Here is a 22,769-nt window from a genome sequence, read left to right as displayed (position 1 = left end):
AATCCAGCACACTTTATGCTATATGACTGCCAAAATCATGCTAGTCTGTCAAATTATTGTTTCTTTTCTTTTACATGATTGCACAGATAAATCCTGCATACTAATTCCATACAAATCACATCAGCGCTTGCTGAACTGAAAACGTCTTTCCATGTGGAATATCTGGGCTTACTTTATGTATAGAGTAGAGCGTTTTCAAGCACTGACAGACTACCTACATTCAGCAATTTTATAGCTGTGACGATATGGCATGCAATGATAATGGTGCAGCAATACCCATCAACCAGTTCCAGAATATAGCATCTGACAAGGAAGCAGAATATTAGTCCAACTATTTCTGTCTCCTCACTCATATATTCAGGCTGAAAGTATTCAAGTGTTAAAAAGATGGAATATACCTACAGATCTTATAAATATAAGAAAATAACATGCAAAGCATAATTAATAACTTAAGAGCTTTTACTTTTAAATCTGCAAAACCTAAAATGAAAGTAGTCAATAACAACATGAAATAATGTTGACAATCTCAAAAGATCAATGTCCGCAGATACCAAATTCTTCCAATCATTTCCTGTTGAGAGATATGTTCTCATCAATCATCACAATCCACCATCAACTCTGTAATGACAGCCTGTGAACACTTTCTGATGACCTACGACTGTTGTTTGATGACCTATGACCTATGTTTGCGGACTTGCATCATGGTTTATGTTTGGTTGATACATCATACATGATAGGGCATACCCCAGCTACATCACTCCCCAAGAAATCAAGTCAACTATCCTCGTCATTTCCATGCTATAGTCTGTCATCTTCACTCCACTTACTGCTCACGGTTTCCTCAACACCTTTCAACCGACAAAAACTACTACAAACTGTACATGCTGAAATGTTTAACTCTTATTTTTTTTAACTGCAGTACTTAACGCAGTATATATATTAGCTAAACATGAAAGGCTTTGATTTTGATTTACTTTGACTTAACAAAAATATTAAATAATATAAAATACCAACAACAAACTATTGTGGTCCTACAGAAATGAAGCAACACAAAGAAATTGAAATGCAAAAAAATACTGATGTTGAGGTAATATAAAGGAAGGAAACATTACAGACTGAATAATGTGATTTGCATGTTAAAGGTTCAGAATAATGTACGTGCTTACCTTACCATATTATTCAATCTTCTGGACAATCCATAATATATTTATTACATAACATTTTCTTATGAGGAATAATGTCATCAAGAAAAGAAGTGAATCCATCACAGAAAGCAGCCATTTGATTAACATTAAAGAATTAAAGTATGCAAAATGGTTCAAACAACAGGAAATGTTAGAGGTTAGGTAGGGCCTTTTCAGGTGGGTGTTATTCAAGCTATGAACTTAAAAACAAGATGTAAAACCAGATCAGGCATGGGAGAGATGACAGGAGACAAACACGATCAAAACATTACAAGTTAGTGGTTTGGGCATGAATTGGGAAAAGATTAAAAGCTTGAAATGATGCTGAGAAGCCGCACTGTCTAAGTGAGTTACAGCACTGACTTTGTGTGCCGGAGATTAAGTGCCTGACACTGAGAGTGTGAGCTTGAAACCTGGATGGGACTCAACCCCCAAAAGTACCATAATCTAAACTTAAATGTGTTAAGTGTTTTTCAAATTGTAACATGTTAATTCCACATTTGAGTTGTACTGATTTATGGGCTGTAAAAATGTGAAGGTTGACATTCTACAAATTCACTTTACTTTTAATCCATTACTATTTGTTGGGACAACAGTCTCGTGGCAGTTGAAATCAAACATGATTTCTGATCTCTAATCTCCTAAAGCTGAAGAGATAACAGAGTTTAGGGACAGATTTGATAGAATATTTGTTCTAAGTGTTCACTAATTGAATTTGCTCTTTATACATCAATATTACATTTTTGCCAAGGTGTATGTCAAGAGATCAGCCGGAGCTATGTTACATATCCAGTGGGGAACTGGGTAAGAACAGGCAGATAATACACCATGCGTTGTGTATGTTTAGATGATCTGATATTCCATGTTCAGCCATGCAATGACTACTTTCTTACTGACCCTGACTAGATATCCTACAGTCAGCCATCATATAACTGCTGTACTACTAATCCTGACAAGATATCCTACAGTCAACCAAGATAAAATTACTGTATTACTGATCTTAACCAGGTCCTACATTCAACCATGTCATAACAACTGCATTACTGACCCCGACAAGATATTCTACAGTCAAATGTGATAAACTACTGTTCTACTGATCCTGACAAGATATCCTAAAGTGAACCATGACATAACTACTATATTACTGATCCTGACTTGACATCTCACAGTCAACCATGATAAAACTACTGCATTAATATTAATGATCCTAACACAACTACTAGACTACTAGGTTTGAGAAAAAGAAAAATCAATGATTGATTGGAAACAATTCAACATATCCCCCAAGTCCATTCACTGAACACTAAGTTGTGAAGTGACACCCAACTGAGCCAAACTAACAGCATTCTCAAAACTTGATGATCTCAGCGTATCAACTCTTCAACACCAGCCACAAAAAAATGAGCTGACAGGGATCATGCAGCTCACGACCCAAGCTTCCACTGACAAATATGACGTTATGACTTATATTGGTCTGCGTAAAATGTCAGCTAAATTGGCAGGCCGGGCATGATTTCCTGCCACCCAGCCATCAGTAATACGAAAGGGGAAAAAAGTCTATAATTACCAAGGTAAGCTCTATTGCATTTGGACTGAAGTAGAGTCTCTGCATGTTCCTCAGCCGGCAGCAAGCTATGGCCATAAAATAGAGCTAGGGCATGTTTGTCTGGAAACTTTCTGGCACAGTTTGAAAGAGCTGCAGGCTCCAACACCAGGCATGACATCATGCCATTAGAGCTGGAATTACTGAGCAGCCCACGGTCTTTGAGGCATCAAACAGGAAGGAATATTTATCTTATTTATAGAACATTACAAATCAGATCCAATACATGTTGACACATGCACACGTGGTTGTTTATGGTTTAAGTGAGGGGTTATTATGAGAGCCATTTTTGTCTTCTGGCAAATTCTCCTGAAAGCGAAAACCTTGAAACAAATGGTTAACTCCCTTATTTGGAGCAGGAAAAAGAACAAGCAGGCTGTAGGGTGGTGGGACCTGCTATTTCAATACAATTAAGCACTGAACAGTATGGCAAGTATGCTTTGCCAGGTCTTTATCTAATGAAAGCAGTGTGTATTTCATTGGTCAACCTTCAGTAAAGACACTACCAGGAAAGATCAAACAAGCACCCCAACTGAAAGATGCACTTGGTCCCAAATACCACAAGATTCCAGCCATGATGTTAAACCTTTAGTCATGACACTACAATCAAACACACAACCCAACTGAAAGACTCACTTGGTCCCAAACACCACACGATTCCAGCCATGACGTTCAACCTTTAGTCATGACACTACAATCAAACACACAACCCAACTGAAAGATGCACTTGGTCCCAACCATCACACGATTCCAGCCATGATGTTCAAACTATAGTCATGACACTACAATCAAACACACTACCCAACTGAAAGACTAACTTGGACCCAACCATCACACGATTCCTGCCACGATGTTCAACCTTTAGTCATGACACTACAATCAAACACAGAACCCAACTGAAAGACTCACTTGGTCCTAAACACCATGAGAGTCCTGCCATGATGCTCTACATTCATGACACTACCAGGACCAATGTGACATAATTCCCTGATGAATGTATTTGGTTATTTTTCACATTGGGCATCTATGTATAAGTTTCAAGCTTCCTTGATGTGTAATGCTAGATACGCTAATCTGTTCTCAGATACAGATTATGCTGACAGAATATTAGTTAAAAGCCTTACAGATAATAATAACTCTCAACATAGGGCTTCAACCAGACGCAGTGCGTTATTCCCTGCAAGCACCTCAAGGACATAAATCATGAAATTGCACATTCTGCATGGCTGTTTGAATCCTTAAAACTGAGGATTGGAGGACTCAATGTTACACCAAAATGAAAATTCTAGTCTGGTCACAAAGATTTATAGGTCTGGATGTCAATGTTTGATTTTTAAAATCGGTTTCCAAACAGATGAACCACAATTACTCTACAATCAGCCACTGTTCTGCTCTACCCTGTGATCTGTGGTGCATGTCCTATGACGTCATTCTATTCTGTTGCCAGGTTCACCTTTCACCGAGTAAATCTCTACAGGCAGTTTCGTGGGCATTCTCCAAGAAATTCCAATTTTCTACAGAACGCTCATGATTTTCTAAGGAATAGCCCTTAACTTTGAAATATTTTAATTGTACAAGTTTTGAAGATTGAAATAACTTAGTCTTGATATTACTAAATACGATTGTAAAATACAACATTATTATACTTTAATATAAATTGTCAATGCCTCATTTCAAACCTGCAACCCTTTACTTACTACCTTGGTAGTTTTATCCACTATGCAATGAAGACTATGCTTAGAAGAATGTGATTGTTTGTCAGTATAAACCAGTGTTCTTCACAAGATGGGTAATGTGAGCAAAGCATGTGCATTGTAGGTACAAGGCGAGGTATGGGATCCCAGTTGATTTCAACAATAAATATCAAATATTAAAATTATATCTGAAACATATCTTCAACAGTTTATAAGTTGGATCAAAACCTCCCCGATTTATCAGCTCAAGCTAGTTGCCTGAGATCAAGGGCTTACTGTTTCAAAGTCAGTTTTGATCCTTCACATGTGTACCTCCAAGGGTGAGTTGACCACTGTTCTGGTCTCATATTACACCAATAACATAGGTACCTGTCTAAGTTGCTTCACTGTTCGACATATTCACACCAGTATCCCAAAGCAGTGTCTTTCACATTGTGTACAAAAACATCTCCTTCCATTAGATCTGTCGACAACCTATACTCAAAGCTGTTCACTGGAGCGGCCATATCTGTTACTTGTACCATGCTTTCCCAATCCTTACACAATGAACTAACTGTGATATTTAAAAGGTGTTCAAAGTCGATTTAACGTACTAAAGACCAGCTTGTACACATAAGTTGACAACAGTAGTCATTGTTCAAACAGAATACATAAACAAAGATAGCAAAAAATTTTCTTTTCATCGAGTGACATCATAGAATGAATATGGTTAAATTCAATTTAAAATCACTGACATTTGCAAATCAGGGTAATCATCAGGTTTTATGATTAAATTGTGAATATATTTATTTTGTTTGACGGTAGAATTTACAGGCTATTACCCCAAAAAGACATATATGAATGTTATAGGAACTTTTAAGGAACCTTTTGTCAATTCATACTGATTTTGTTGCTGCATATCACATTAACTGGAATGTCAAAAAACATGAAATACAATGAAAGTGGAAAAAAACAACATAAATGGAATAGACAAATCCCATTTCAATTTGATAATTGAAATTTTTTTATGTGATTGTCCTACAGGAAACAACAGTTTGACATGTTACTGCCTCGAGAGTAATCAGTACTGAAAACAACTCCCACAATGCAACATCACTTTACATGAACAGAAATACTAATTACATCATGCCTTTCATCTCAAAGCATAAAAGGACAAACAAGTGGGCATGTGCAACATTTGTTAAAAAAACTTGACATTTTCCAATAAAGAAGGTTTGGGCTCATGAAATGTCACTGACAGGTTAACTTGCAAGAGTTACGTGCGCAACAAAACTTTCTACCATTATCAGAAGTTCAGAATCACTGCACTTGAAAAGTATGTTGGGAGTGAGTGAACCTGTGACTGCTTTTGTTGTATGTTGTGTATTCCATCAGCAGATGTGAATGTGTATGAGCGTGTTTATGTTGTTGTTGTATGTCGTGTATTCCATCAGCAGGTGTGAATGTGTATGAGTGTGTTTATGTTGTTGTTGTATGTCGTGTATTCCATCAGCAGATGTGAATGTGTATGAGTGTGTTTATGTTGTTGTTGTATGTCGTGTATTCCATCAGCAGGTGTGAATGTGTATGAGTGTGTTTATGTTGTTGTTGTATGTCGTGTATTCCATCAGCAGGTGTGAATGTGTATGAGTGTGTTTATGTTGTTGTTACATGTTGTGTATTTCATCAGCAGGTGTGAATGTGTATGAGTGTGTTTATGTTGTTGTTGTATGTCGTGTATTCCATCAGCAGGTGTGAATGTGTATGAGTGTGTTTATGTTGTTGTTACATGTTGTGTATTCCATCAGCAGATGTGAATGTGTATATGTTGCTGTATGTTGTGTATTCCATCAGCAGGTGTGAATGTGTATGAGTGTGTTTATGTTGTTGTTACATGTTGTGTATTCCATCAGCAGATGTGAATGTGTATATGTTGTTGTATGTCGTGTATTCCATCAGCAGGTGTGAATGTGTATGAGTGTGTTTATGTTGTTGTTACATGTTGTGTATTCCATCAGCAGATGTGAATGTGTATATGTTGTTGTATGTCGTGTATTCCATCAGCAGATGTGAATGTGTATGAGTGTGTTTATGTTGTTGTTGTATGTCGTGTATTCCATCAGCAGATGTGAATGTGTATGAGTGTGTTTATGTTGTTGTTGTATGTCGTGTATTCCATCAGCAGGTGTGAATGTGTATGAGTGTGTTTATGTTGTTGTTGTATGTTGTGTATTTCATCAGCAGGTGTGAATGTGTATGAGTGTGTTTATGTTGTTGTTGTATGTTGTGTATTCCATCAGCAGGTGTGAATGTGTATGAGTGTGTTTATGTTGTTGTTACATGTTGTGTATTCCATCAGCAGATGTGAATGTGTATATGTTGTTGTATGTTGTGTATTCCATCAGCAGGTGTGAATGTGTATGAGTGTGTTTATGTTGTTGTTACATGTTGTGTATTCCATCAGCAGATGTGAATGTGTATATGTTGTTGTATGTCGTGTATTCCATCAGCAGGTGTGAATGTGTATGAGTGTGTTTATGTTGTTGTTACATGTTGTGTATTCCATCAGCAGGTGTGAATGTGTATGAGTGTGTTTATGTTGTTGTTACATGTTGTGTATTCCATCAGCAGGTGTGAATGTGTATGAGTGTGTTTATGTTGTTGTTACATGTTGTGTATTCCATCAGCAGATGTGAATGTGTTTATGTTGTTGTATGTTGTGTATTCCATCAGCAGGTGTGAATGTGTATATGTTGTTGTATGTTGTGTATTCCATCAGCAGGTGTGAATGTGTATGAGTGTGTTTATGTTGTTGTTACATGTTGTGTATTCCATCAGCAGATGTGAATGTGTATGAGTGTGTTTATGTTGTTGTTACATGTTGTGTATTCCATCAGCAGGTGTGAATGTGTATGAGTGTGTTTATGTTGTTGTTACATGTCGTGTATTCCATCAGCAGGTGTGAATGTGTATGAGTGTGTTTATGTTGTTGTATGTTGTGTATTCCATCAGCAGGTGTGAATGTGTATGAGTGTGTTTATGTTGTTGTTACATGTTGTGTATTCCATCAGCAGGTGTGAATGTGTATGAGTGTGTTTATGTTGTTGTTACATGTTGTGTATTCCATCAGGAGGTGTGAATGTGTATGAGTGTGTTTATGTTGTTGTATGTTGTGTATTCCATCAGCAGGTGTGAATGTGTATGAGTGTGTTTATGTTGTTGTTACATGTTGTGTATTCCATCAGCAGGTGTGAATGTGTATGAGTGTGTTTATGTTGTTGTTACATGTTGTGTATTCCATCAGCAGGTGTGAATGTGTATGAGTGTGTTTATGTTGTTGTTACATGTTGTGTGTTCCATCAGCAGGTGTGAATGTGTATGAGTGTGTTTATGTTGTTGTTACATGTTGTGTATTCCATCAGCAGGTGTGAATGTGTATGAGTGTGTTTATGTTGTTGTATGTTGTGTATTCCATCAGCAGGTGTGAATGTGTATGAGTGTGTTTATGTTGTTGTTACATGTTGTGTATTCCATCAGCAGGTGTGAATGTGTATGAGTGTGTTTATGTTGTTGTTACATGTCGTGTATTCCATCAGCAGATGTGAATGTGTATATGTTGTATGTTGTGTATTCCATCAGCAGGTGTGAATGTGTATATGTTGTTGTATGTTGTGTATTCCATCAGCAGGTGTGAATATGTGATCATGACAAGATCCTGAAACAGTTACAACAATGAGAGACCTGCAGTTGATTCAAGCCAAAGTGACACTCAGTCAAAAGAAGGGAGATCCAGTTGGTTTTTCATGTCTGAATGTCAGAAATGTTGGATTAAAAAAAAGAGTACATGACTAAATATAGAACCGAGGACAATCTGCCCAGGAATCCCTGTGCAGAAACCTCCTGCAATAAAACACTATCTCCATAAAACACAAGTACTCTGATGCCTCCATTGGAGAACAAGTCAGGGGAATCCAGAGTGTACTCTGTCCAGGTAAACACCTCCAGAGCTATTGAGTTTCATATCAGCGACATCATGATTATGAAATTTTGACCTCAATACACGAAACCCACAAGGAACAAATTCTCCCTTTAAGTATATGAGGCTTTGAATGGTTTGCTTCATCATAATGACAATTAAAAACCTTCAAAGTTTTACTTGCAAAGAGTTCTTCCATGAACAGTCTGTCAGATCAAATCAGAGCAAAACATGTGATTTTACTTGCAATAAATCAGTCATGCTTATATCTCCAAACTTAAACAACTGGGGACCTAGTTTCCAAGATGAGTGGATTCCTGTGTATTTTAGCAACCACTAGATAAAGGGAAACGTTTGTGGACCTGATGTGTGACAAGCTGGATTGCTGTTCATCCCATCAGTCACTGTGTAAGCAGAAATATCACTGGAATAATGTAGATTGAGATATTAACTAACTTCTCTCCCTTGGAGCAACTCATCACTGACTATGACAAGAGGAGATAACTCCCACAAAAGAAGACCACTGGGAAGAAAGTGTTAGATGCACATATTTGTTGGAATTATGTAGATTGGGATATTAACCACCTTTCTCCAAACAGGGCATCTCATCACTGGCTTAATGAGAACTTCCTGTGTACATGATAAGTGTCAGGAATAAATTGGGAGTTTATCTCTGGCCACTGGTTATAATCAGTTTGTTGCAAGCAATCAATACTAGATCATTATAACATGAGTGGTTCTAGTTTGGCGATGCTGTGGTACACAATGCACACCAAGTTATGTGGACACACGAATGGGAATCTGAACAAAGTTCTTGTCAGAGTGAATCTCATGCTAAAGATCTAAATCTTACACTTCATCAAGCAGTGACGATTTCCTTCATCCAACCATGCCAATGATAACACTGATTGACCAATTAACCCTCCACATACAAGAGTAAACTTACAGGTAGGCATCCTCTGTTATGCTCTCACTGCACAAGTTAACTGGGCAACTTTAAGACTTCTGTCATACTTGGAAAGTCGCGTTTGGTTCATGAATGCTATAGAAAGGATTTTTGTTCATTAAATTTACTGAAATGCCATTGTCATAAAAAAAAATGAGACACACTTGTACAGCTGTTTAGGAGAACATGTCCTTGCTAAAACTGATTTCAGAGCATATCATTTCTCAAAGTTAGTGAAAAATGTATTTGGAAACATGAAACAATCAGATATATATTTTAAGCTCATTTTTGGATTTTTCAAGAAATGTAACCAGTTGTGGTGAATTGAAAACTGAAACTGAAATGTACCTGGACTTTTGTAAGCTGTGATCACTCAGAAAGATGCAATACATGAATTCTATGTACACTCCATAGTAATTCTACTCACATTTGAAAATATATGGAAGACTGATATTTGTACTTTTTTATTTGGATATTTATTTTTAATCATTTGATGTTCAACTGGATTAATATAGATAAAATATTTCTTGAAAATTATTCAAATTCCATTAACTCAGTGCTTTGGAATGGCAGATCCATAAACAAGATGTATGATGAGGCTAACTGTGAGATAAACCGTACGCATGAAACAGTCATTAGCAGCATGACCATGTACACAGCACTGCCCTTAATTTGACAAAATGAGACATGCAGAAATTCTGCCACATTAACAACATTGTGACTTCTCCTGACAGTTTAGAATGTTTCCACTATGTTAAAGCTGTGTGTTACAACATGATATTGTGAGGCCTACCATTTCTTTGCAAATTCATTTACCCATCTTGAAGCAATTTACTTTACAAGACCATATGACAATGCATTCAATCTTGAACTTTACTGTCAAGTTACCGAATCATAATTTGTGAAACATAAACAATGTTAAATAAACATAGGAAAAGTCCAACAAAGAATATTTGTTATGATTTCAAATATGCAAGAAAATGATAAAACTGGACTCACCTGACAAGTTCTATGACTTTTTCTCGCGGAGCCTTACGCACATCTTCTCCATTAATCCTAAGAATCTGATCTCCGGACAGAAGTTTGTCGACACTCGGTCCACCTGTCGGGACAAGACACAAATGTCAACAAAGCAGATACAAAGTTTGGGCAAGTCAGGTGAGTGTTAATGAGGGACGCAGGCAAATCTCAGGTGTGTACATACCTGCACACATGTGCAAGGTCAAGATTTGACATTGATCAGTGGTAAATGTATATCTTTAATTCATTCCAATTTACACCTGTCAAAGAAAATATAAACTAAACATTCTTATTGTGACAATATTCAGTTTCCCAAGTACACATTCAACTGTAAGTCATTCATCTGATTTTCATTCCCACTGACAGCAACTGTTTAGAGTTTACAGTTATTTCCAGTGCCAGTTCACAAAGAGATTCATCATTCTCAAGTAGAATGTAAAACAAAACTCATCAATCAATCTCAATATCACATTACTCAAGATGAAAAACAAGATAAACATTCATGGCTAAAGTAAATAGCTAATATGATTGTAAAATCCCACTGGAAATCAAATTCTGAACTATCTTACCAAAATAAAGTGATGGTAAAAGCACCGACCAATTGGTCATGTGCTCCTGAAATTTGATCACTTAATCTACGACAGGCCTTCCACGGTGTATGTTACTTGATTTAGCATGTACGCCTTGTGAATCCTCCTTGGGGATTCAATGGGATAGACATTAAATGGATTGGACGATTTCACTGAACTTTATCATGACAATAGGGATCTAAATCACTTAATATTGACAAATACCAAAATAACAGAAGCATTGTTGAAACATTAGGATTGAGTACAAAACTATTCCTGTGAGATTCTCCTTGAAGTTGTTTGTGTTCTGAGCAGACTTCAGTGCAATGCATTTCTCATTCACCATCATAACTTAATATGTCTCCTGACGAGTAAACTAATACTAGCTTCAAATGATATTCAAGTACACATTTAGAAAGTCGAAACAAAACTTGCAACGCCTCCTGTTTCATGTTGGACATACAGAATCTTACTCAAGCATCCTTTGATATTAAATACATCTGATACTTTCAAAGTAGTTTCATAGTTATGTCGAGCGTTGATTTGTTTCATAGAAAATGGCAAGTGGGTGAGATTCTAATTATCCTTCAAAACTATTCTTCCTACTTTTTTAGTTTGTAAACATTAATTTCACTTGATAGTGACATGATGGGAACTAATGATATCACAACGGTTTAGAAAGTTTCATATCTTCTTCTATGATTTCGATTTCAAAGTAATCTTAAGACTTATTATCATTCAAATAATCAGTAGCTAGATGGTATGATGAATTGAAATGTTGATTGCTGTTTTAAACACACTCTGTTCCAATCATAGATGAATAAGTACAATGTAATGTTAAAGGAGACATTTATTTTTATGTACCTGTTAAAGCTGACCTGTACTAGGTGCTGCATGGTCTTATACTAAATAAACCATCAAACTGTTTTAGGAAAAGACAAATAATAAATAATATTGAATTGTATAGCAAAATGTGTTGTCATATTTACAACCAGCCTCTGCAAACATTAGCAAATATTGAGTACAGACAGGTTTGGGTTCACTTCACACAGTCAAGAAGGAACATGAAAGCCGGCTTTTCCTTCTCGAACCTTCACCATGTTTCTTTAGATGTTGAGCACATATTCTCTGAAAAGCCCACTCATGTGTATAATCATTGTTTAGGCGCATCGGTTTGCAGACTTTTTAAGTCCTTAGCATACAGATGACTGGCAAATAATTGCATCATTTCACATGTACTTAGGAAGATATTTACCACTAAATGATCAGTAAAACTCATCCCCAGGCAAAACAATGACATCTGAAGAACTCTTCACGTAACAGTCTCTGCTGTAAGGACATCCAGCTCCAAGATATCCTCCTGTACTAATGAACCTATCAGGGTAATGAAGTCTTTAAGGGCTAAGCAGATTCCATCAGCTAAACCAGTCAGTTTCCTGGCAGTTTATGAGCAGCCGCCTTTGTGTTTGACAAAAGTAAGATAAATAACGCTGTAAGGGTTTCCTGAAATGAGACATCACCATGGGGAAAAATATTTTTGACCCTTGTGCCAACAACTAAGGCCCTGCACGTGAAACCCTCAAGTAGATGATAAAAACATGGCTTTAGGCCTGCAATGTAAAACCCTTGTACAGACACGTCTTTGATACATCAGTCTATAGGTGCTAAAAATCAACGTTCTGATAGCCTGGTCAATTCTCTTCACATTAGGAATCAACAAAATCCTGTTTACCGGAATGAAATTATCAACATGACACATTTCCATTCTGAATCAGTCTTGTTTCTGGTGGCCACCAGTTGAATGATATAGGCCACATAATGCCATCAGGGATGGTGTATATCTAATATTATTCCTGTTTTTAGCCAACTTTGATGGCACATCCTGCCTAGAGTTATCGCTGCTAAATAGATGTAGGTAATTGTGACATGAACGGCAAAGCCAAGACTGGAATATGATTGGTTGTCAGAGATCAAAGAGGCAGCTCCAGACATGTGCAACACTGAGAGCTCAAAAGGACATCAAATATACAGTTTAATCAAACAATCATACAGCAATATTTCAGGGAGGCTGAGATGACAGACATGCTGGCCTCTTTGATTCCTAGTCTGAATCCACATAGATGTAATTAGCTTGGCAATTTCCAGCCTCAAAATAGTCCTACCTTTATCACATGTTGGTGCACAAATTGGCAGTTTATGGCTGGGGTTCATCCCTGTTTCATACAGGACAAGTGTTCCCAAAAAATCAATACTCAAATAACATTTAACAGTTTAAATTAAAAAGATGGAGTGGAGCAGGAATTTGATCAACCCAAATAAAAAATAAAATGTCAGTATGATGGTGAGTTAGTGTGTTTATGTGACCTTGAACAGTATTTTAGTTCCATCACAGCATGTCAACTCCATGAGGCATTAAGGTCCTGAGCAATGCTGGTCTTTGACTCGACCAGATTTGTGAGAACCGAATATTCCTTTCTTTTTAATTGATTTAAAATGTAATTGAACTTCTGCTCCTTTTTTAAAATTCTTGATTAGTGCTGCTGACAAGGGAAAGAGACATAAAAAAATCTCAAGATTGTGGAAGCTAAAGTGGCTGTACGGGAGGTGACTTACTTTTTATGCAGGCAGTTAGGTTCCTGACTCTGAGGGTGTGGGTTCAAACACAACAAAATTACTAAAATCTGTAATTTACCAAGAAAGTGTAATGCCAAAAACAACATGTATTATCTGAAAATAATTTCATCAATAAATTTTTTTTAAAGTTGACACAATAATGATGGCAGCATGAACAGCTGTGATATATTTCATGGTATTTTCTACTTTGCCAAATTTAAAAACAAAGCTGGTTAGTAAATATACTTGGCAAAAGCCACAAGAATTTCATAAATTTGTTTCAGTTTTATCAGTAGGTTAGTTAACTAACAAAAGTAACAAAAGTAATACATCCTGTATTGCAGAAAAACAACCAGCATGACTACACTATAGTGAGTGGGTGAGCTAGTTTTATGCTACTTTTTGCAATATTCCATCAATATATATCATGACTGGGTCAGAAGAAACTGGCTTGACACATTGTTCCTATGTGGGGGACTCAAACCTAAGTCTTTGGCATGATAATTGAACACTTTAGCTGCTAGGCTACTCCACTGTCCAGATTATGTAATACACTCAGGTAAAGTAGATGTACATTAACGTTCCTCTCTACAAGACATCCTCCAAACACACCTCTGTTGTTAACCAAACTGAAAACAAGGGCACCTAAAGTTCTGTCCCGAACACTGGCATGCTGGCATCCAGTCCATGAACACTTCTTCACTACAGGACTGTACTCATGCCTTGAAACATTATTCAGGATGTTAGGTTTCTGGATGCAATTATGCACCACAAATGCATCTAAATCCCCTGGGTCTTCTATCAAAATACCTTGCATCTAAAATCTGCCTGTTTTCTGAATGAAATGTATGAGTCATTACATGCTTTTCCTTGCTTGAGGAAACATACTATTATGCAGGCTGTTAAATGCAAACGTGGATGGTTTTACATTGGCATTACATTATGCATACATGAACCTTTTCTTGAAAATATGATTCAAATTTTGAATGATTGTCTTAATTCTAGAAATATTTGGACAATGGCTCATGCATCACAACCTGTCTCCTTAGGCTAGTTTCTGAATCCAATCCTAACGGATATCTTCATGAGGCTATTCATCATGTGGAAGACTAGATGCTTTGACTGCCCACCCTATCTCCTGGGTACCCCACAGCTAGGGTTTACTATCCATCACGTGGAAGACTAGATGGTGTGACTGCCCACCCTATCTCCTGGGTACCCCACAGCTAGGGTTTACTATCCATCACGTGGAAGACTAGATGGTGTGACTGCCCACCCTATCTCCTGGGTACCCAACAGCTAGGGTTTACTATCCATCACGTGGAAGACTAGATGGTGTGACTGCCCACCCTATCTCCTGGGTACCCAACAGCAAGGGTTTACTATCCATCATGTGGAAGACCAGATGGTGTGACTGCCCACCCTATCTCCTGGGTACCCAACAGCTAGGGTTTACTATCCATCACGTGGAAGACCAGATGGTGTGACTGCCCACCCTATCTCCTGGGTACCCAACAGCTAGGCTTTCATCATGTGGAAGACCAGATGGTGTGACTGCCCACCCTATCTCCTGGGTACCCAACAGCTAGGGTGTACTATCCACAAAGATCAATAATCTTTAAACAAATGTTGATCAATTATTGACAATTACTTCTAGCCAGCACGATCAACAGCTAACATCAGGGAGGTTGTCTTGTCATGAGCTAGACATGTTTAAAGGTCACATGCAACCAAAAGGACAGAATTAAAACACAGCTATCACTTATTATATAATATACACTGGTGATTGTGAAAAAAAAATCCCATTAAACAAAATTTAAGTGTATAGTTACAAATAAAAAGTGAAATATTTTGTACTCGAGTTTACTTCCCTCGCAAAAAAAGCACCTGGGAGAACGAACCCGTGCAACAAGTGTAACACAGACGTTTCATTGGCGGGTTCATTTGCCGATATGCAGAAGGCTCGATGAGTGTACATAGGGATGATCTGTTTGATTGGCATTTTAGAAGTATAGTGAGTAATAAGAAAGTAAGATTCTTTATAAATAACAACTTCTACTACTGTATATGATGGATTTGGTATGGTATGGAAGAAGTTGTTATCCATAAATAATGTACATAGAGATGTTTGGTTTAAATATATGCTCCCTGCATTTGCGTTAGATCCAATTAACAAATACTGAAATGATAAAATACTGTGTGGCTGGAAATTGTTGTTCATCAAAGTACAAAGCAGAAGTTGACACTGACAATGTGAGTTTGCATCGGTTTCTGTTCGATCCAGTCATCCCAGAAAATGGAAGCAGTTTGTTTGCAACCTACACACATAATAACATGTCATGCGTACAAGTACAACACCTGCCTGTCTGTGTAATTACATAATGTGACAGAGACAGAACCCTGGTGCACGACCCATAAATAAATATGTTTTGTTTATGGTGTATAGCCTGATAGGTGTTTATTTCAAATTGCATGTGGTCAGTGACTGAAGTTGTGTATAGCCTGATAGGTGTTTATTTCAAATTGCATGTGATCAATGACTGAAGTTGTGTATAGCATATTGTCATTAGCAGACAGGCAGGTAGGCATATAGTTGTCAATAAACAAGACACTGAGGTTTGTCTGTGACAGAGACAGCTTGTCACAATCCACATATTTCTCTATGTTTCCACAGACATGTTTTACAACAATTCAGACATGTATTAAACATTTCAGTTTTCAAGCTGAGCAAGTTTCAGCAAAGTAATTAGTATTTCTAAAGCTACACCTAGGTTTGCAAATACACAGGTATGGGACTAGCGCATTTTTATTACTTCTGACCCAAGATGCTTGTAATCACAAGAAACCTCTCTTGTTCTCAAATTTCGACCACAGCGACAATACTTGCATGCATCACTTGCCTGTTTTTGGTTTTTTTTATGAGTCACATTTCCCAGTTCAAGCAATGTGAACCTAATCATTGCGCATGCACTATGGGCGCAGCGCAGCACAGCTGGCGAAACCCTTTTTCCCCCAGTGCTGGGGTGAAATAACAATGATTTGAACTCCAATTTTCACAGACTTTTTTACATTGCAATATTTTCCAACTATGTAAGATGAATTGGCATTTTTTATAATTTGTTACAGGTAGTCCGTACCAAAAGGAATCAGAATCTGCAAAATTTCGTTTTGCACTGCATGTGATCTTTAAGGTCTTATGAAAATAATGTTAAACTACTTACAATATGATAACCAATCACAACACATGTACTTTTAGTTCACCTAACCTCGGTGCATTGCCTGTTAGTCATAGTGTCATGTAGTTAATGGCGATGCCTACAAACAGTTCAGAAACCTGATTTGTTTTTGGTTTTTATTATTGAAAACCTGACAAAAAAGATTGTGCATCCAGATTGATGATTTTTTAAAGTTACCAGTCCAGCTGTCTGGCATAGAATTTTGTGAGTTTTAAACACTGAATATATGATCACATAATCCGTCTGTAGCAGATGAAACACAACGAAAAATGTGCACAGTGTTTCTTCGATGACTTATTTGTGTGTTTCTGTTGTGAGAGTTTGAACATCTATAACCAGGCTTTTTTAATAACAAAAACTGGTAATAAAAAAGTTCACATATGTGAAACACTTTGAAAGGATGCAAGTATTAGTAAAGTTGATGAAATTCAATCAAGTATTTTCAAATATGTCAACATTCAATTCATCATGTAAATTGACAGATCACCTGACACACTGTTACCAAAAAAGTTGATGCTTAAAGGAACCCACGTCAAAATTCAATTTTTCCAGAAGGTAAACTACAGTCTATAAATGGCCTTCTTGTATCAACATCAGCTGTGGTGGAACCACCTGCAATGTTTGTCACACTCTCCCTTTCACAAACGTAGACGCAAGCCAATTCACAGAGTTGACCAGCCACAGACAAAGAAACAGCTATTTACCCCATCCCAAGTTTGTGTTGTGAAGGCAATGCTCACATTTGATGAGGTTTTGGGGTTGTGCCAAATGATGTTAGCAACCCTGTCACGATCCCAGAATGTTTTCTTTTTTTTTTAGAAAATTCTGATTCGAGGAATAATTGAGTCCCTTCCTGAAGCCAAATAGGTGGAAATGATGCACAATATCACAAACAAATGTCCGAGGCCTGCTGTTCAAGGCCACAAAGAGTTATTCTCAATGTGTTTTATATACGGAGAATCTCCACAAAAACTTATCCGAGCCTTCCATGTCCATGTGTCTCATTCTGCCCTTAAAGAGGACAGTTTGAAAAACTTATCATTAACTACTCTAAATTTTTATGTCTATGCAAATCAAACAAGAAGACAAAGTCATCAATATCCCTTGCAATGGCAAAATACTCTTTATGAATATGTCTACTAATTATGATTACAGTATGTCATTGTTTTGGTGTGCATATGGCAGAGTGGAAGGGGAGTACTGAAAGGTTTTATGAGTCTGCTCTGCAAAAAGAATACTACCACTGAATTCAGTTGAGGTCAAACTCATGGCCATGGAAACGCAAAAAAATATTATATTCAGAAATAACGAAAAGACACCAATATACCACTAGAATTATCTATGAGCCAAGTTTGGTGAAAACATAGTGACCAGTTTTAAAGTTCTGTTCCAGAAAAGAGCATAACTGCCAATTTCAGTGACTCAAAGATGTTGTCATGGAAACAAAAAAAATTAATTAAATTCACACACTGTTGTAATCCCAAAAAGGCACATCTAGGGATCATGGGGAATATGGTGAGCATGTGTACCACATTTGTAAAGTTAAAGTTTGGGAGATCTGCCCCGGACAAGATGATATCCTCAAAGCTACAGTCATGTTTCCATGGAAACTGCAAAAAATAAAATTCATATCTGGGTCTAATCCCCCCAAAAGCACACCTTGGGATCATGCATGACATGTGTACCAAGGTTGGTTAACCTATCACAAACAGTTTAGGAGATATGCTTCGGACAAAGTATGGCAGATGCACAGACGGACAGAATTAATTTCTATATCCCCTTGCAACTTCATTATAGCAACTCTGTACTAACTAATGAAAGAAAATGGTTAATATAATGTCTCACTCAAACTGTTTCAAGGGTTACTGAAAAACAATATTGGGAGGGCATTGGGGTGAAGGTAAGAATGACGGGCTTGGATGAGGATGACTAGTGGGTTAAGGGTGTTTAGGGAATAGTGGATTGGGATAGGACAGGAATATAGAATGAAGGTCAGGGTAGGTTTTGAAGTGAAGGGTTAGGATGGATAGGGGATACAAAATGTGGAGTTGGGTAAGTTTGGTAGGGGAGGTGAGAAAGACCTGCTGTTGTTGAGGGGGGAGGGGGGCGTGAGGAATCAGTTTGCAAAATGAACCAGACTAGAATATATTGAAACGTTCATCACATAAACTGCTATCCAAGTCCTCTCTATAGTCACTGTGAAGCTCTTTGACAGTGGAATCATCACACACTGTAACATATCACTGAACCTAATAATCGCTTCTACCACACAAAACATAAATTCAAGTCTGAAGGATATGATCTGCCAGCAGCATCACTCAGGTGACAGATCACTTAGAGTCAAGTTACTCAAACCAATGACAGTTCACTAGTGGTTACATCACAGTTTCCATGGCAACTAAATTTGACATTTAAGAAGCAATAAAATTATTTCACCATTCTTTACATAAATGAAATGGACCAGGTAGTAAAAGTTAAAGGAAGAATACTTCATGTGATCATGTTACTATTTTCCAAACTGCAGATGCCTGCACAGTCTCAGTAACATAAGCATGGAGTTAGCTATGAAATCCAAAATGTTAAATAAAACGTTAACAATTTCGTGTTATATATATGCATGACAAGCAAGACTCTGAAGTGTTACTATAGGAAGACCATATCCTGAAAGCAATGATACAACAAACAGTACAAGCAATAATAATTTTCACAGTCAGCCACACTCATCTACCGTGTAGATCCAGATTAGCTCTAGATCTTAAACAACCCATGCATGAGGTAACTCAATGACTCAGTTGATCAGACTTACTGACTGAGATGATGCAGGACATCAAATCCCAAAATGACAACCATGCTGCCACTCACTGCAGGTTACACTAGAGAACTCACCATAATCACCATCAACATCAGTGTTGGCGTTCACATCATCATAATGTTCCCTGTCATTCATCTTTACCTTGTCTTCCTTTCTTTCTGTACCATTACTCAAACCATCAAATCAGTTATTTTTCACCTCTAAATCTAAAATCATCATCATCATCATCATCATCATCATCATCATCATCATCATCATCATCATCATCATCATCATCATCAATACTCTTCTTGCTGAGCATTACTCAGTACGTCTTACTTTCCGTGAGTATTTGAATGTTGACCTTTTGTGTCATTAGGCAAAATTAGAAACAGTCATGCTTTAAACAATAAAAAATGATTACCATAGTGCTGAACTTTTGCTTGAACTTACAATTATCTGAAGTGCCTCATCAATGTTTCATTGAATTCATTTCAGCAAAGCTTCTACAATGCTTGAAAAACAAATACTGACTGACTAGATGTCTCTAAGTTTAAACAGTTTTGCGTTTTTTATACAGATAAATAAACAATCTAGATCTTGCTATCTGATGTTCACCGAGTTTTGAAAACAAAAATTTAGATTGATTGTACATAAGTGAAGGCAGTCCACATGAGAAGACAACAAATAATGTCTCAATCAAATGCACGACTTTGGAACAGAAACATGATTGATGGATCTTCCAAATTGTTCTTTAAATGAAAACAAACCTGTTCATTCTGGTAAACATAGCACAGAAACCAGGAAATCTTCCCTAGAAAACCCATAAATCCGACCAATGCTTTTCACGTTTCGCAGTCCATTCATGTCAGACAAGTCGCGGGATGTTCTGCTTGACTGCTCTTAACTGCATCAGTGAGTACAGAGAATTATATGCCCTACAATTTTAATGACAACAGCTTCAGAAGAAAATTTAATCAATGAATCGTTCAGTATACTGTTATTAATCATATGAAGCCAAGATTGCAAGGTCAGGGTCAAGGCCAACAGGTAACAACACAAGATGGAGGAGAAACTACTGAATATAATGAGTTATGCTTTATTATCTCTACAAAATGGTTACAAATGCAATTTGACCCAAGATAAGGTCTTTTTCCTGGTTCTGTAACTATTCCAAAAGAGTCAATGTATCACAAATTCAGGTGAGGTAAGGTGAAAAGGGGCTACTGTCGTAGTTAAGAATATGTGGTTTATATGATGACGCGTGTGCATGTGTATGTGTGACTACTTGTACTATCCCAGACTTAAGCTGGTTTTATAATGCTATCTCATTGAGACACCATGCCACAGCTAAGCATGAATATCCCACTCAGACACATTACACTGACTCCAAGCCAACCAGTCCCTGTTTTACCCATTAATGCCAAGCGGTAGACAAGGACAACAAGTACCGTATATTAACGTCTAATGGTATGAGGTGGCTGGGGATTGAACCTGCGACCTCCAGGCGGATACTCTAACCACTACACCATGCAGGCCTTTTGCAAATTTGGATCTTACAAAGCAATATAAACTACATTTTCAGTTTAACATTCCAATAACACCACCCACACAACCAGTCAATTTACAAGTGCTAACAAGCAACTGTCACATATCAACATAGTGAGTATGACCATATAGCACAGTAACAATTACACAAAGAGAAACAAAGAGAATTTTACTACAAAATTATGAAATAGATGTGAGGAGAATCCTGCATCTCATACAACTGCATACTTTATTTTGGAATGAAGTTTATTTCCTTTGTCTGTTTTGATAAGAAAGGTTTCCTATTAATTCATTATAGTAGTGAACTAAATGGCGATTCGATTATAGCTGTTAATTTGCACTAATGCTCTAATTATTTGCAGTTTTGTTTGTAATTTAATGCCATTCAGCAATATTCCAGCTATATGGTTATGATCTGAAAATTATCAAGTCTTGACCAGATAATCCCGTGATCAACAGCATGACCATCAATTTCACAATTGGAATATGTGTCAAGCAAGTCGGCAAGCATGACCACCTGATCCTGTAAATTGTCCTTCCTTACAAACATTAGTTGCTGAAGTCCAATTCTAACCCAGATCTTTATGGATCCAGTATTCTAAACTTGAATTGATCACCATGGGGTAAGTTGACACAGAATCAATCAATTTTTGACATACAATTATTAACTTCTGATGCAGCTTGGTGCTTGGAACCTTTCATAACACATTCTTTTCACCAGATTACTATCATTTCAGATGTTATTAAGTTTAACACCATGGTCAGGATTATTGCACTTGTAAAATGAAGCGCGAGAAAGCTTCATGTCTTATGCCACAGCATAACATGGATATATTTAACATATATTGGAGCTTTGAACTGACACAGTTACCATCTTTTGGTATTATGTGGTAAAGATCGAACTTGGACCTTCAGTTTGTCAGTCATCAACTGTATCTACAGCACCACAGGTATCTAGATAACAGATACATCACAGAGTGGAATACACTTGGTTATGCACCATTCATTATATAAGCAAGAATTGAGGAGGACAGAACTCAGAGTCGACATTTCTTCCATTTCTAGCTCTTCCTTGACAGCACCAAACCAATCAGCAAGCTTTGTAACTGCCAAGAAATCTATTACTGACAGTAATGATGTTTTTATGGTTTCTTAAAAGAAATCAATTTGTCGCAAGTAGATTTTATTTTGACACATTTAATTTTAGAGAGAGGTAACTCCATCTTGCGGCTTCCTTGACAAAAGTCACTGCAAAGTACGGATTCAGTCCACTTGCTACAAACTACCAATAACAATTGATTTTTAGGCATCCACTGAGAGATGGCAAAAAGAATGCCATTTTGTGTACATGTAAGTAGGCTCATGGGGAATGCGTTGACAGCAAGTAAATCAGAATGGTTTGGTAACACGGCTGTGCCAGTAGTGGTAACCTGAGAGAGCACGATAAACTTGCTCCACTGTGCATCAGGGACGGCAATACAAAACAGTTTGCAGGAGATTGAAACAGTGTGTGGTCCAATCATTTTTACACCAGTTTTTTCACACACACTGTGCAATTTCAATCTGAAACAAACTTGTGCTGTAGATAAAGGTTCAAATCTGTGTTGAGT

General features: G+C 37.2%; 1 protein-coding gene across 1 annotated transcript in view; it reads right to left on the bottom strand.

Annotated features, from left to right (window-relative positions):
- LOC137274581 (uncharacterized) overlaps positions 1 to 22,769 on the bottom strand; it is a 195,469-nt gene that overhangs the window by 47,653 nt on the left and 125,047 nt on the right. The window contains exon 4 of the mRNA XM_067807847.1: positions 10,382 to 10,484. Within this exon, the coding sequence (XP_067663948.1) occupies positions 10,382 to 10,484 (103 nt within the window). The remainder of the gene's footprint in view (positions 1 to 10,381; positions 10,485 to 22,769) is intronic.

This window comes from Haliotis asinina, chromosome 2 (assembly GCF_037392515.1).
Source record: "Haliotis asinina isolate JCU_RB_2024 chromosome 2, JCU_Hal_asi_v2, whole genome shotgun sequence".
Lineage (NCBI taxonomy): Eukaryota > Metazoa > Mollusca > Gastropoda > Lepetellida > Haliotidae > Haliotis > Haliotis asinina.
This window is presented reverse-complemented; position numbering and strand designations above follow the sequence as displayed.